Raw genomic sequence first — 17,103 nt, 5'->3', positions numbered from 1 at the left:
TTGTGGGATGTCTCCTAATCGAATGATGGTGGTTTTGTTGATGAAACACAAGATCAGAGGGAGGCCATTAGCCCTGAGCCAGTTTCGAAATAACATGAGGGCTGATCCATGACGACTCCATAAACTCACATTGCCAAATGTTCCTTTTGTTTAAAACAAAAGTATCAATTTTTAGATTTCAAGTTTATTATTTGCTCAAGCATCAAATACCATTTCTGGAAGTGTTAAAAATTTCTACCACTCTCTGCATGTGAATGTGTTAATGCTACTTCTGAAACACTCAGTTCCAATTGTTAAACCGTGTCCTCAGAATCTGAAGAAAGGTCCTGTCACCTATCCATGTTATCCAGAGATGTTACCCGACCTGTTGAAGTACCCCAGCACTTTGTGCCCTTTTGTAAAACAGCATCTGCAGTGCCTTGTTTCTACCTAAACGGGACAATGATTTTTCTTCAATCTCCCTTATGAATCCTCCACAGCATATTAAAAGCAATGAACTGATGCTTAAAAACTTAGATTATCAAAATATTTTTTAATCAAGATTAGCAAATTTCCTACGTTTGCCATGTTTTAAAAAATAAATAATAATTTGCATTTTTTTCTACCAAAGTTTTCAAACTCTTCATGTGCCATTTTGGTTTACACAAAAGGCACAACGTGCTGGAGTAGCTCAGCAGGTCAGGCAGCATCACTGAAGAATATGGAAAGGTGTCCCGATCTGAAACATCACCTTTCAATATTTTTCCAGGGATGCTGTCTGTTACTCGAGCACTGTGTCTCCATTTACTATGTTGTTGCCTTGCCACTTAGCTTATCTGTATCCTCTTAATTCTACTTTGTTATTTGAAGCCTCGTAACTCAGTGCATTATGTCTGTGGTAAATGGCTCGACAACTGGTTTCCTAGCCTTTTAAGAAATTAGCGTTCACCACAGAAATATCTCTGGGCTGGAGAGAGCAGTAGCCAAACAAAGTGGAGACAGCTACTGCTTTGTTAATCCAACAGGGCATTAAAAATCCCCATAAGATCTGGATACTTTGTCAAACATGGAGCAGCATCTGTTGAACCCCAGCAACAGTTTGTATTATTAGGGATGGACAAGGTACAGGATTGAGCAGCTACACCACCTGCTCCATGGGTTCCAACACCAGCTGTCACAGGCAGCCTCTCCATGCTGAGAATTGGGGTGATTCATTGCCATGGGAGTGCCTATGCAGATGGCAGAGACTTGTGGCAGGTTTCTAGCACACAGAGGTCATGGGCTCAAGTCCAAGCACCAAGTGCCTTGAAATATTCATCACATGTAAAAGCATAAATATGAATTGGTGCAACTCAAAAATTGGCAGAAGATAAAATAAATGTTAATTTCCCTCCATCTTGCGTGCTTCTGCTTGCCTTGCCTCCCCTGCTCCCACACTTTCACTTCAAAGTGTGGAGGTGAATAGTTTATAGCATCCTAAGCTAACTCAATTAACTTAGAACAGAAATTTCAAATGAGAACATTCTGGCCAAAGGTTTCTCAATTACAGCCTGGCCTTTTTGTCTATGACGTTGTACTGCTTCACGCAGTGTGTTCTACAGAAATATTTGCATATTAATGTAATTGAGGTTACAACCGAACAACAAAATGTAGTTTATGCTTAATTTATGCCATGCATTTGGCTGCCATTTCTACATTTCTTCACACTAAAATACATGCAACCTAGTAGTTTTAGTTTAGAGATACTGAGCAGAAACAGACTCTTTGGCCCACCGATGTCCGTGCCGACTAGCAATCTCCACACACTATCACACACACGTACACACGCGCGCACTCACTCACTCACACACTCACACAACAATTTACAATTTTACCGAAGCCTATTAATCTACAAACTTATACGTCTTTGGAGTGCGGGAGGAAAGCGGAGCACCGGAGACAACCCATGCTGTCACAAGGAGAACGTACAATCTCCATACAGGCAACATCCATAGTCAGGATAGAATCTGGGTCTCTGGCACTGTAAGGCAGGCGGGGGACAGGGCAAGCAGGGGGAGCGCTGTCGGAGTGAAATTCACACGGTGCAAAGCCAAGGTGATACAGACACACATCGCGATGAACAGGAAGGTTGGCGCCGTGATTAAGACGATGAAAGCACAGTGTACGGTACGTCCTTTAAAAGAGGGGGGAAAGAAGAAGTTAAAGCCAGAGAAACACAGCTGTGAAGCTCGGCGGACGGACATTAACATTACCGGTCGGTTATCCTTGGTTCTGAAAACTACTGCTTACGTTTTTTTTCCCCAATGAGCCAATGCAATTCACCGGTCAGCTCCTGGCAACCCACTACCACTGCATCTACGGCACAAGAATTCTCGCTACTCTCCATGGCGACTTCATTCTGGTCACCGCTAATTTTTCAACAGGTTGAGAAATTTGCGGCGACCATAATGAGGCCGTGCTAGTTCCCAGAATGCGGGAACTCCTCATGACCATGAAGGCGACTACCCGGCATCCACCCGCGAACATGTGGCGACCGCATAGTCTCCTGTAGTCGCCTAAAATGTCGCCTAAGTGGGACAGGCCCATGAGCATTCACTTTTTAAAGATACACTTGTTGCAGGAAAATCTATAAAGGATTTTGAATGGATAAATTGTTGTAAAACCCACGCCTGATGATTTGAACACACAGCTGTACTGTGATTATCATAAACCAAAATATAGCACAACATCGCTTTGTTTAATAGAACTGTCTTGGAACAATGTAGTTATTGAAGTAACATTTATGCCGTCAATTTTACTTTCGAAGATTAATGGTAAACTGTGTGCCTTCAAACATATCTGGTTTGTAGATTGAGTGCCAGTGGGGAAAGTTTACCAATGAATCTTTAAGATCAGCTCTCGCCTTAAGCTTAGTCATGTCTGGTTGTAAATTACATATTAAAAAAAACAACGGAAAGAAGCTGTTCTATGGGCCACACCCTAATGCAGAGCCAGAGACCGAAATTATTTCCAAGTGCAATATCCTGTCAGAAAGGAGTAATGACTCTTTACAAACGTCAACCCCCATACCAATTTTTCTGTCCTCTGCCTCCTTGCTGTATCCACCTATCATTTGTCAGGTTTTATCCCACCCCAACTTCATTTCCAGCTCCCCCGCTCCGTCCACACGCTATGTTCTCCTCTCGCTGCTTCCATCGGGCAGAAAGTACATAGCACCTGTGGCCTCTCGCCATCAGATTCGGGAACAGCTACTTTGAGAATATGAACTAATTAAATCTTTTAAATGCCTTTGGAAGGTGAAACATTAACCAACTTGTGCAAACAAAATTTATCTCTCTTCGTTTACTATAAATGGACAGTGATTTATTGATTTATAAAAGTGAAAGAAATAATGGATGGGAACTTTCTGTCGCCAGAGAAGAATTACAATGCAAACCAATGGATCTGATAGTCTACATTGTAGTATTTTACAGGGAGTGGCTGCAAACATAGTGAATGCATTTACTGTAATCTACTAAAGCTCCTTGCAAATGAGTTGCTATTCCTATTCACAAAAGGAGGAAGATAAACAGGAAGTTATAGGCCAGTTAGTCTAAGACCTATCATAGGGAAAATCTTGGGATCCATGACCAAAGAGATAAAAGCAGGACTTTTAGAAAATCATAAGACAAGAATTAAAAAAAGAAAATTGTATGCAGGGGAAATTTTGTTTGATTGCTGTGCTATCAAGTTCTTTTGAGGATATAATAAAAAAGGTTGATAAAGGAGAACTAGTAGAAGTGGTGTATTTTGGATTTCCAGTCGGCAGTCAGTATGCTGTTGCATGAAAGATTACAAATATCAGTTTACATGGGATTGGATGTAATGCATTAACATAGGTGAAAGAATGACTTGCAGCAAAACAGATTAGAGATAAATGGGTCATTTTCAGATTAGTGATTTTGTGGGCGGTCGCTAGGATTAGTAGCTGGGGCCTGGACTATATTGATGACTTGCATGAAGGGAACAAGTGTACATTGCTATATTTGCTAGTGGTACAACAATAGCTAGGCGAGGAGCACACAAAGACTGCAAGAGATATAGATAAGTGAGTGGGCAAGACGTTGCAGATGGATTATAACATGGGAAAATATGAGGTCATTCATTTTGGAAGAAACATCAAATTATTATTTAAATAGCACGAGATTACAAACTGCTGCCTGGCAAAGGGTTCTGGAGGCCTTGGTTCATGAAACACAAAGTAAAACTACAGATCAGCAAGTAGTTAGGAAGATGAATAACCTTTATTGCAAATGCTATATAAAGAAGAGAACTTTTGATGCAGCAGTTAGTGAGGCTGCATGTGGAGTATTTAAGAAACAATGTGTTTTTGCATGCGGGGGGGGGGGGGGGGGGGGGTGGGGGGGGATACACAGAAATTTCACTGGTTTGGTTTCTGGGATGAGGGGGTTGAAATGTAAAAGATTGAGCACTTTGGCCAATACTCATTGGGTGTTTGCAGGAGAAGTGATCTTATTGAAATGCCTACAATTCTGAGGGGATGTTCACAAATTATAGGAGTAGAATTAGGCCATTTGGCTCATCGAGTCTACTCGGCCATTCAAGCATGGCTGATCTCTGCCTCCTATCCCTTCTCCCCATAACCCTTGACACCCATTCTGATCAAGAATTTGTCTGTCTCTGCTTTAAAAATATCCACTGACTTGGCCTCCACAGCACTCGGTGGCAATGAGTTCTACAGATTAACTACCCTCTGACTAAAGATGTTCCTCCTCACCTTCTTTCTAAAAGAGCACCCTTAAATTCTGAGGCTATGACCTCAGGCCCTAGACTCTCCCACCAATGGAAACATCCTTTCCACATCCACATCCACATCCTTCATTACTCTGTAAGTTTCAATGAGGTCCCCCCTCAACCTTCTAAACTCCAGCGAGTAGAGGCCCAGTGCTGTCAAACGCTCATCATATGCTAACCCGCTCATTCCTGGAATCATTTCTACAAACCTCCCCTGGACCCTCCCCAGAGCCAGCACATCCTTCCACAGATATGGGCCATAAATTTGCTCACAGTACTCCAAATGCGGCCTGACCAGAACCTTATAGAACTTCAGCATCACATCTCTATTTTTGTAGTTCAGTCCTCTTGATATGAATGCTGGCATTGAATTTACCTTCCCTACTACCGATTCAACTTGCAATTTAACTTTTTGGGAGTCCTGCACCAGCACTCAAGTCCCTTTGCACCTTCGATTTCTGGATTCTCTTTCCATTTAGAAAATAATCAACGCCTTTATTCATATTACCAAAATGCATGACTCCGTACTTTGCTATCCAGAATTTCATCCTCGGATGTTTCCTCTTGTAGGATATTTAGAGCATGGCATAGGATCGGATTGGAAGGATAATACATTTCGGATTGAGATGAGGATGGATTTTTTTTGCCGAGTCGAAAATCTTTGAAATCTGCTATCTCATTGATCTTGGAGGCAGAATTGTTTGAATATAGTCATGGTAGAGATGGATATTTAACTAACGGACAATTTGAGAGAGTGATGGAGGGTGGTGTTTCGACTAACTTTGGTTGTTGAATGGTGAAGCAGTGTAAGGGGGTTGTTCATCTTCTCCAATCCCAGTTTCTATGCGTGCATTTTTCATCAGTGTGGTTTGAATTTGCAACATTCATCCATGGATGTGAAAAGAGATTTGCAATGTGGTTGGATTAAAGGGATTTCACTTTTAGGTTACTATTTATCACAAGAAATACCACTATTGACCACATCGGTGCTGTCTTGTAGTGCATGTCCTCCACTCCCCCCCCCCCCCCCCCCCCCCCCCCCAAGCACCCTTGGTTCTTGAGCCTTTCTGGATTATCTGTTTTGTCAGACCAACAGAAGTCACTGCCTCCGAGAGAAGTCCAACGGTAGCAGAACAGGCAGCCCATGGGCCAAGATACTGGCCCGTAAAGTGGCAGTGTTGTCAGCTATGTGAAATGGATCTGCTGATCCAAAGTTCCAGAGCGCTGACTGCTGGGGGAAAATTCCGTCCCGGTGATCGGCACTGAAGTCCCAATGAGGTCAAGATCAGTTGCGTCACCACAGGCACCACATTTAAGGGGGACTTCCCGGGAGGATTTTGAGTGCGCTCTCAATTTTGTCTGGATCAGTGGTGGACCTGCAGTATCTTTTTTATTCCGGCACTGAAATTGATTTATATTTTGATTCATCGGCAGTGAACAGCACGTTGTCAGCAGTTCTCTATTCTATTACTGCATAGGTATTTATAATCATTTTGACAATTCCTTTATTAAAATGTTACACATGATAAATAACTGGGAATAAAGTGGAGCTGCAGTGATGCTGAGATTGTTGATGCATTGGGTTTGTGGTGAATCCATTGTGGTGGCTTTAAGGGTCTCATGATGCAACGACTGAGAAAACATGGTTGTGTTTGTAGGGTTAGGACATTTGAGGTATCACATGTAAACATTCTGACTTGTGAAATGCGAATTATTCTATAGTGAGACATTGCATAACTGTCCTTCTGATTTAATGTCCACTTTAATCCAAATCCATTTGATTACAGGCCTTCAGAGATGAGCTTGAGACCCTCATTCAAGAACAGATGAGAAAGGGTAATAATCCTATTGGTCTGCTTGCCCTGCGCCAAATCGCAGATTTTGTAATGGCAAGTTCTGTTGCAGCTTTACCCACAACACAACTTAGTAAGTGACTAAAAAAAACAACTTATTTGCTTCGAGTATCCAGAAATGTTGCCGCAAATTCTGACAAGTTATACATTTCTTTAGGCCTAGGAATAGCCACACCCATCAATGATCTACATGCCATTGAATCTGCTACCTTTGCAAAAGGAGAGAAGTTGATCCGCTGTAAAATTGCAAGCCTTTATAGAATGGTGGACCTCTTTGGATGGGCTCACTTAACCAATACCTACATAACAGTAAGTATACATTTAAAGATTCCATTTAGATTTACAGTATTTTTGGAACCTAAAATGGTAGAATCTGTTATTGAGGCTGTGGGCACTGAGGTAATGATAATGGAAGTGGGGGAAAGTACAAGAATTTATTAAAGGGAAATTGTGCAACGAATCTGATAGATTTCTGAAGGAATTAACTTATAGGTATCACACATACATAGGATTGCAGGCCCATATCTGGCATGGATTGACAGCTGTTTAACAGATAGAAAACAGTTGGATTAACTGAGTAATTTTTGAATTGAGGGGCCATGGCTGTTGGGGTATTGGACGGATCCGTGCTGTGTCCTCGGTTGTTCCCAATCAATGTGATTGATTTGGATGAGAGACATGGATAAGTGTACAAAATCATGAGAGGAATAGATCAGGTAGGTGCACAGAGTCTCTTGCCCATAGTAGGGGGAATCGAAGACCAGAGGACATAGTGAGTTCAAGGTGAGGGGGGAAAAGATAGGAATCAGAGGGGTAACTTTTTCACACAAAGGGTGGTGGGTGTATGTAACAAGCTGCCAGAGGAGGTAGTTGAGGCTGAGACTATCCCATCGTTTAAGAAACAGTTAGACAGGTGCATGGATAGGACAGGTTTGGAGGGATATGGACCAAGCACAGGCAAGTGGGACTAGTGTAGCTGGGACATTGTTGGCCGGTGTGGGCCAGTTGGGCCGAAGGGCCTGTTTCCACACTGCATCATTCTATTACTCTATTTCTTAATTATGATATAACAGAGAATGCTGATAGAAAGCTGGGTGCCAATGTGTATTGTGAGGTGAATGCAGAGACCCTTCAGAGAGAGGTAGGCAAGCCACATGAACGGCAAGCGCACAGCAGGGAATATAATGTGGCCCAATGTGAGGACCCTTCACTTGTGTAGAAAAAGAAACAGTCTGCTTGAATGATGAATAATTGAAAACATTGAAGTTCAGGTGGATCTTGATGTTCTTGTATATGAATTGCCAAGTAAAAACATTTGCAGGTACAGAAGGCAATAAAAAAAGGTGAACCATATGGCCCTTTACTGCAGGAGAGTTTGAGTGCAAGAACAAAGATTAAATGGCATGGTGGTGAGCACTCATCTGGAACATTATACACCTGTCTGCTCACTCTAGAATTTACCTGCAAAAAGTACACACAACAAAAGCTCACCAGATTGATGCTTGGGATGTGGATTGTTGTATGAGGAGAGATAAAACATCACAAGGCCTATATTGTTGAGAATGAGATTAGCTCGTCGAAACTCTTGTGGTGATCATGTTATAGGATTTATTTGTTACTTTTAACACAGAGGGTCAAGAGTATTTTTCTTTCCAAAAAAATAACTCATTATTGTTCAAACCTGTGAAAACAAGTGATGGCACTAAAGGGGAATACATTACTGACGTTGTGTACTAATTACAGTCTTGGTACAAGGTTAAATTTAACAATTAACTGGATATTTGTGTGATTGGTTTTCTACAGTCGTTGTGGATTTAAACTTAAATTGGTTTTTGCTTCTATTCTCTTCAGGTCAGAGTAAGCAAAGAACAGGAACACTTCCTTATTATTCCCAAGGGTCTTTCATATGCTGAGGCCACAGCTTCAAATCTTGTAAGTTTGTTTGTATTGTTTATTTAACTAACATGTTCAAAGTTACTGCTGCAATAATTTGGCAGGAACAGAAAGTATCTGTAGGATTATTGTTGGAATGAACCATCATAACCATATAACCATATAACCATATAACAATTACAGCACGGAAACAGGCCATCTCGACCCCTCTACTCCGTGCCGAACACATAATCTCCCCTAGTCCCATATACCTGCGCTCAGACCATAACCCTCCATTCCTTTCCCATCCATATAACTATCCAATTTATTTTTAAATGATAAAAACGAACCTGCCTCCACCACCTTCACTGGAAGCTCATTCCACACAGCTACCACTCTCTGAGTAAAGAAGTTCCCCCTCATGTTACCCCTAAACTTCAGTCCCTTAATTCTCAAGTCATGTCCCCTTGTTTGAATCTTCCCTACTCTCAGTGGGAAAAGCTTTTCCACGTCAACTCTGTCTATCCCTCTCATCATTTTAAAAACCTCTATCAAGTCCCCCCTTAACCTTCTGCGCTCCAAAGAATAAAGCCCTAACTTGTTCAACCTTTCTCTGTAACTTAGTTGCTGAAACCCAGGCAACATTCTAGTAAATCTCCTCTGTACTCTCTCTATTTTGTTGACATCCTTCCTATAATTAGGCGACCAAAATTGTACACCATACTCCAGAATTGGCCTCACCAATGCCTTGTACAATTTTAACATTACATCCCAACTTCTATACTCATGCAAAACAAAACCATCTTACTCATGATTGTTTGGTACTAACCATCATTGAAGCCCAGCATGTTTAGATATCTGCAGAGGTTCTGACTTCACTGTGGTAATCTCAGTAGTTGAATTGTTTTATGTCAACATTATTATATTAGAGGGATTTGGGCTAAATGTAAACAACTCGAAGCAGCTTTGATAGACCTAGGTCGGCATGGAGGGATCTAGCTAGAGGGCCTTTTTCCATGCTATTCAGTTCGGTTAAAATTATTGTCACATGTGCTAACCAGTCAGCAGAATAACAATACATGATTACAATTGATAAGGGAATAACGTTTAGTGCAAGGTAACGGCAACAAGTCCGATCAAGGATAGTCTGAGGGTCACCAAAGAGGTAGATAGTAGTTCAGCATTGCTCTCTGGTTTTGGTAGGATTCAGTTGCGTGATAACAGCTGGGAAGAAACTGTCTATGAATCTGGTGGTGTGCGTTTTCACACTTCTACACCTTTTGCATGATGGGAGAGGGGAGAAAAGGGAGTGGCCAGGGTTTGACATATCCTTGATTATGCTGCTGGCATTGCCTAGGTAGTGTGATGTATAAATGGAGTCAATAGCAGGGAGGTTGGTTTGTTTAACTCTTAACTCTATATATAAGCATATTTAAATTTCATTTTGAATAGGATGAAAAATCAAACTAGTGAAACCTTGCCAATGGGCAAGTTTGACAAATGTATTATTTACCTTCCATATTAATGACCTAGATTAGAGGGCATTGTGGCCAAATTGGCTGATAATAAAAGTGGGAAAACTAATGGTGAGAAAGATGTAGTGGGGGCTAGTGGAGTCAAGGGATATGGGGAGAAGGCAGGCACGGGTTATTGATATGGGACGATCAGCCATGATCACAATGAATGGCGGTGCTGGCTCGAAGGGCCGAATGGCCTCCTGCACCTAGTTTCTATGTAAAGTATGTGAAAGAATATGAATGGGTTAAGTGAGTGAGCAGAACATTCACTAATGAGCATACGGTGGGGAAATGTGATTTTATCGAGGTTAGTGTACTATACAATCTTCGACTATCTTTGTAATGAGATAAATTAGAACCCTGTCTGCCCAATGACTGTGCAAAAGATCTCCAAGGAACTATTTGAAAGATGGGAAGTATCCCAGGTAACTAGGCCAATATTTATTCCTTAATTAACAACATTAAATGGCCAGGTATTTTTTTCTTTAGCAGGCACTAAGTTTGCTGACAGAAACTGCAGATGCTGGACCAAAACAACAAAGTGCCGGAGGAACTCGGTGGATCAGGCAGCATCTGTTGACGACAGTATATTGAGTTACTCTGCTGCCCTTATTTAGTTTAGTTTTCGAAAAACAGGCCCTTCGGCCCACCGAGGGAAACATTATGTAGTATTGCTTCAAGTGTTGACATTGGTGGGAACATACAAATATTTTTGAATTTCTAGTGGCTATATCTTTCATTTCACTGCAGCACAAAAATATTTATCTACCAATGAAAATTTGTCTTGATTCTTGTTGCGAGTTTGCACCTCACAATTTTGAATCATGGCCCAATCTTTATCTAACGTCAGTTGCTGCCTGCTTGGTTTAGTAGACTGAGTGCTGGTCCAAGGACTTAACGTTAATGTTTTTGCATGTATGACAGAAATGTGGGGAAAATGTCACCATAAATCTGAGTCCAGCAACCTTTTGTTATTTTGAAACTAACCGCCATAATTTCTACAGCCATTATAGTGATTAATATAATTGGTGATGGACAGTTCTGTATTTTAAGTTTCCTCAATTGCTAACCAGTTGAAGCAGGTTTTATAATTGGCCAATTCCATCCCTTGTTTGTTCAGATAGCAGCTCTGTAAAGCAATCAATATTTTCTGTATGCATAAACAGGAAAGGATGAAAATATAGCTATTTTGGTTAAAATCATGACTAGAAAACTGATTTGTAATCACTTGGAAGATTGACATTTATTTTGTGACTATAGTTAAAAACTGTTGTACTGAATTTTGTTTGAAGCTACCTCTGTAATCTAATTTCCACATATATCTATCTGCTACTGAGGACGGAGATAAGAGTTCTTGCAATGCATTTGGCGAATACTCACCTGCTGCAGTTATTGTGATTATTTATGACTTTAATGAGCTACCTTTTATTGTACATCAAATGCAAGTGGTATAGCTCTGGCATATCAGGCAGCTGACATGATTAAGATTTTGTTATCTTTATGCGTCAATGTCCTGAGCATTATCAGTTATAGTAAGCAATGAAACCTGAAATCAAATCATCAACTTGCATTTCTGTAACTCATTTCATAACCTTGCATACCCTAAAGCACTTTAAGACCAATGAAATACTTCAGTCACTCTTCATTATTTTGCTATTCTTAACTCCATACAGCTGAAAATACTGTTGGGCATATTCTTTAGTTTATAATGAAAACAACAAAATGCCAGAATTAAAGGGAAAAGAAATGTAGGTTTGTTTCAGATGTGCACCTTTTGTTTTCTTGACTTGATTCCTTTGGGATTCTCAACAAAATAGTGACTACCCCCATTGCAGATAATTAGGCCTGCTGCTAGATGTTATTTCGGAGGCCCTCTTCTCGAATCACATTTTAATACTTTTTTTAATATAAGTAAACCATTATTGAGACAGTATTATTAAATCCGTATTAACTGGAGAAACTAAACTAGAAATGTTCTAAAGCAGGTCTGACATTTTTCTTGTTAAAGATCATTACGTAATATTAACTTTAAAATCTCTTCAAAGATGTTCCTTGGTTTGAATATTTACTGATTTAATCCAGTTTACTGTAATTTTGACCCAAAATGGTATTAGTTCATTATTTCACTTTTCTCTTCTGGAGTGATTACAGATTTTTGCATATCAAACTTGTCTATATATATTCTTCCTGAAGATTTATTTTGGCTAATTGTGAAATGTTAAACAAATGCACTGACTTGCATATTTTGCTGAGTCTGGATTGGCACTTTAATTACGAGTGAAGGGACTGTTCAAAGCCTGAAACAAAAACATTTTACTGCGAGATTTTCCTAAAGGGTGTAGATGGTTTTACACACTTGGCTTAAGCAGCCAGTTATTTTTCTTGATCTTGATCCTGTATGGCCAGGGGCTTAAATATTAACCTCCGCATGTGTTTTTTTTTCCATATATAAATAGGTGAAGGTTAACATATTGGGCAAAGTAGTGGACCAGGGGAGTACAAATCTCAGAATCAACCAAGCATCATTCAGCCCACATGCAGCTATCTATGCAACACGCCCTGATGTCAGATGTGCAATACATATACATACACCCGCAGCTGCTGCTGTAAGTGTAATTTTTCTTCTTCTTAAACATTGCAAAATTTTGTTGAACGCTAGTTCATGAAAGTTAGTTTATTGTTTTTTCACCAACATCTACAGGTCTCAACCATGAAATGTGGCATCCTGCCTATATCCCAAGAAGCCTTGATTGTGGGCACTGTTGCATATTATGACTATCATGGTTCACTTGATGAAGAGAGTGATCGAATTCAGCTGCAGAAGTGTTTAGGTACAGCTTGCAAGGTAAGATTGCAGTATTTCCTACAGCGTTCAATAACTGGAAGTCACAGATCATTCTGGGTTTATGTAAATTTTTATTGCATCTTCTGTTATTCCTGTCTTTACATCTCCACCGTATGGTTGGACAACTTTAATATGGCAATAACGGAAAAGATCCAAGATTCATTGCATGAACTCTAAGCTTGCTGATCTCAATTGTGGTGGGAACAGAGGCACCACATGTGGAGTCGTTATCTTTCAAGCCATGGTGAATTTGCAATTCTTTGTGCAGAGTAGTGTGGGGCTTGGCTGAACCTTTTGAACTATAGTCCACTGCGAGATTGTGTTAAATGTTTTTTTAGAGTTAAATACAGATTAAGAAATTCTTTAAAACTAAACAGCAAGAATTTAAGAATTCAAAGAATGCTGTCAATATAAAACTTTCCATGTGTTTCGTTTGAGTAAGTGTTTCACGTGCAAAATATAGTACAATTTAAATATGATCACAGATAATTATTTTATCCACATAGTAAAATATGTGAATGTATACGCTTTATACTTTTCAATACAGAAATACTGAATTTATAAAAAACACTGCTATGTTCTGAGATAATTTTGGAGTGTGATATCTGAAAATGGTGTTTTGTTAATCTGATTTATCTCAGAGCCTCCTACCTTCTTGAAATATCCCAGTCACAAATAATTTTATTGCTTTTTTCAGCTGTCTAAACTAAAATAAATTGAAGCACTGCATTTAATTTTGCAATGTTTTATTTTTATTGGCTTCAATTTTTTCCTTAGCAATTTAATATTGGCAAGAGTGATATGTAACTGGAGAACATCTCCATTAATTAATGCAGATGCTTAAACACTGGTCCTGCAGTTTGATAAAAGCTAAATACCAGTGCTTCGTGCAGCTGAGTAATACAGATAACAAGATAATGTGTTTTTTTTCCCCCTCTGTCTGAGCAAGTGATATCAGCTGGTTTAGCAGAAAGAGTATCACCTTTTTATGTCCAGTCATTGGATTATAGTAAAATCATCAAGGTGACCCACTGCTGACTGAATCAGGTCAGGACATTATTCGTAGAGCCTGAAAATTTGAGTTTAATCATGTGCTAGATCTTCTTGACAAAATATATATTGTGTTTGTTTATTTTTGGTTTATTTTGACAGCACTAGACGGTAGCAGGCATGCACTGACAAAATGGACAGGTATCACTACCTAATATAGTGCCTCTAAATTAGTGAGTGCAAAATTATTCCCTGAGGGGAAAAATGGAGAGGCAGTATAATCTAAATGATAATGTTGGCTGGGTGTGCAGCCTTGAAGATCGCAGAGAAAAAAATAAAGCAAAAAAAACCTGAGGATACTTGGCTTTACAAATTGAAGTTTTGAATATAAAACAGACCAAATAGCATTTAAATCTTCACAAATCATCTATGTTACAATTGGAATATTATGCTATAAAAGTGCCAGGCAATGACCCTCCAAATGAGAAAATGTACCGAACTACCTATCATATATGACACTGAGTCACTGGCCATCAGCATTCTGGGAGGTGAAGGTTAAAAACCAAATGTGAGTAGCCACAAACTACCATGGCAAGAGCACATCAGAAACTAATTATCTTGTGGTGGGTGATTCAACCACTCAGACCTACAACACCAAGGTCAAGAGCATGGTGGAACACCCTGGATGAGTAGAGCTGCAGTAAGTTAGAGCTCTCCAAGACAAGATAGCCTGTTTGATTGATGGCCTATTTAACTGTTCAACCCTTCTATTGCTGGTGCACATGACTGAATTGTTTTATAGTCTACAAACAGCTGTGCAGTTACTCAACTAGGCTAATCAATCATCACCAACCTTTCAAAAGGCAAACAAAATGTGTACTTGAATACCACGATTGACTGAGGAGAAATTGAACAGCATTTTTGAAAGACCCAACATGGGCAACAGGTCAGATGGGCATGTCCTCTCCTGTAAGATTATTGGAATATGCTCAACTCTGATTTCCCCTCTTACCTTCCAAATAATCGCTATGTATGCATATTCAAGAGCAACAATACAGTGTAGGCAGCAGAGTGGAGCCGCGGTTGAGTTGCTGCCTTACAGTGCCAGATACCTGGGTTCGATCCTGACTATGGGTGCTGTCTGTACGGAGTTTGTACGTTCTCCCTGTCACCGTGTGGGTTTTCTCCTCGTGCTCCACTTTCCTCCCACACTCCGAAGACATACAGATTTGTAGGTTAATTGGTTTCAGTAAAATTGTAAATTGTCCCTAGTGTGTGGGATAGTGTTGGTGTACGAATGTTGATCTTGGTTGGCGCGGACCAAAGGGCCTATTTCCGCACTATATCTCTAAAATCTAAAAATAATGTTTACTTTGAAATGGATGATGAAGGCTGGTGTCTTTGTAATAAGTATTCCATTGTTTCAAAATGAAGCAAGTGAAAAGGATAAAAACCAGTGTAAACAAAATAAGACAAGGTTAAATTTGATCACGGTTTAAATTACAGCTTAAATATTCTGTTGCCATTTTTAATTGCTATCTTAATTTCAGGTATTGGTTCTTAGAAACCATGGTGTGATAGCACTTGGTGAGACCATCGAGGAAGCTTTTCACTACATCTACAACGTTCAATTAGCCTGTGAGATTCAGGTAATGTCAAAAATAAATATACCTGTTAGCTTATGTGAATGATGAATGAATTAATAAGTTTATTGGCCAAGTATTCATATACAAGGAATTTACCTTGGTGCTCCGCCCGCAAGTGACAACATGACATACAGTGACAGTTAGGAATGACACATAAAACATCAAGCATTAACAATAAAATATTATCGATTAAACATGTGAATTAAATAAAATACCACAGCAAAAGGTGGCTACAGATTTTTGGTTATTGAGTAGAGAAAAACTCATGGAGAAAAAAAGCTGTTTATATGTCTGGCTGTGGCAGCTTTGACAGTCCAGAGTCACCTTCCAGAGATTCAAAGAGTTTATAACCAGGGTGAGAGGGGTCGGAGATGATCTTACCCACTCGTTACCGGCCCTTGCAGTGTACAGTTCGTCAATGGAGGGAAGGTTGCAGCCAATAACGTTCTCAGCTGATCGGACAATTCGCTGCAGCCTCCGGATGTCATGCTTGGTGCTTGGTGGCTGAGCCAAACCAGACCATGATGGAAAAGGTGAGGACAGACACTACGATGGCTGTATAGAATTGGACCATCATTGCCTGTGGCAGATTGTGTTTCCTCAATTGCCGCAGGAAGTACATTCTCTGTTGTGCCTTTTTGACTGTGGAGTGGCCCCCCATTTAAGATCCTTGGAGATGATAGTTCCAAGGAACTTAAAAGACTTCACAGATGTGACTGTGGTGTTGTTGATGGTGAGTGGGGTGAGGGGAGGGAGAGCTCTCCGAACGTCTACAGTCAATTCCACTGTCTTAAGAGCATTGAGCTCCAGGTTGTTGCGATGGCACCAGACGCCAGCTGTGTCACTTCCTGTCCGTAGGCAGATTTCCCCCCATCCTGGATCAGTCCAATCAGGGTTGTGTCGTCTGCAAACTTTAGAAGCTTGACAGAGGAGTCAGTGGAGGTGCAGCCATTGGTGTAGAGAGAGGAGAGGAGAGGGGAGAGTACGCAGCCTTGCGATGCTCCTACGCTGAGGGTCTGCGGTTCCGAGATGTGCTTTCCCAGCCTCACATGCTGCTTCCTGTCTGTCAGGAAGTTGGTGATCCACCGACAGAGGGGTTCAGGCACAGTCATCTTGGAAAGTTTGGAGTGTAGTAGCTCTGGCACAATAGTGTTGAATGCAGAGCTAAAATCAACAAACAAAATCCTCGCATAGGTCCCCTGGCAGTCTAGGTGCTGGAGGATGAAGTGCAGGCCCAGGTTGACTGCGTCATCCACAGATCTATTGGTCCAATATGCAAACTGCAGAGGGTCCAGCAGGGGGTTTGTGATATTTTTCAGCTTGGCCAGCACAAGAATAGAGACAGTAATAACATTTGGCTGTTTCAATGAAATGTGTTTTCAGTCTTTAAAAATTACTGCGTAATTAGGAAAGAATGATGCGCAAGAATCATAAACATAGGAGCAAATTAGGCCATTCGGCCCATTGAGTGCTCCACCATTTGATCATGGCTGAAGTCTTTTTTCCTCAACCTAATTTTCCTGCCTTCTCTCCATGACCTTTGACGTTGTTACTAATACTAGATAGGTACATGGAAGTACAGGGAATAGTGGGATATGGATCATGTG

At 40.5% G+C, this 17,103-nt stretch overlaps 1 protein-coding gene across 3 annotated transcripts in view; it reads left to right on the top strand.

The window, feature by feature from the left end:
- The window catches only part of add3 (adducin 3), a 131,634-nt gene that overhangs the window by 85,976 nt on the left and 28,555 nt on the right, over positions 1 to 17,103 (top strand). For all 3 annotated transcript variants that reach the window (XM_033034001.1, XM_033033999.1, XM_033034000.1), the window contains exons 3-8: positions 6,561 to 6,699; positions 6,784 to 6,935; positions 8,478 to 8,558; positions 12,472 to 12,621; positions 12,717 to 12,860; positions 15,401 to 15,499. In XM_033034001.1, the coding sequence (XP_032889892.1) occupies positions 6,561 to 6,699; positions 6,784 to 6,935; positions 8,478 to 8,558; positions 12,472 to 12,621; positions 12,717 to 12,860; positions 15,401 to 15,499 (765 nt within the window). The remainder of the gene's footprint in view (positions 1 to 6,560; positions 6,700 to 6,783; positions 6,936 to 8,477; positions 8,559 to 12,471; positions 12,622 to 12,716; positions 12,861 to 15,400; positions 15,500 to 17,103) is intronic.

The sequence above is a fragment of the Amblyraja radiata genome, chromosome 15 (genome assembly GCF_010909765.2).
Source record: "Amblyraja radiata isolate CabotCenter1 chromosome 15, sAmbRad1.1.pri, whole genome shotgun sequence".
NCBI classification, from domain to species: Eukaryota; Metazoa; Chordata; class Chondrichthyes; order Rajiformes; family Rajidae; genus Amblyraja; species Amblyraja radiata.
This window is presented reverse-complemented; position numbering and strand designations above follow the sequence as displayed.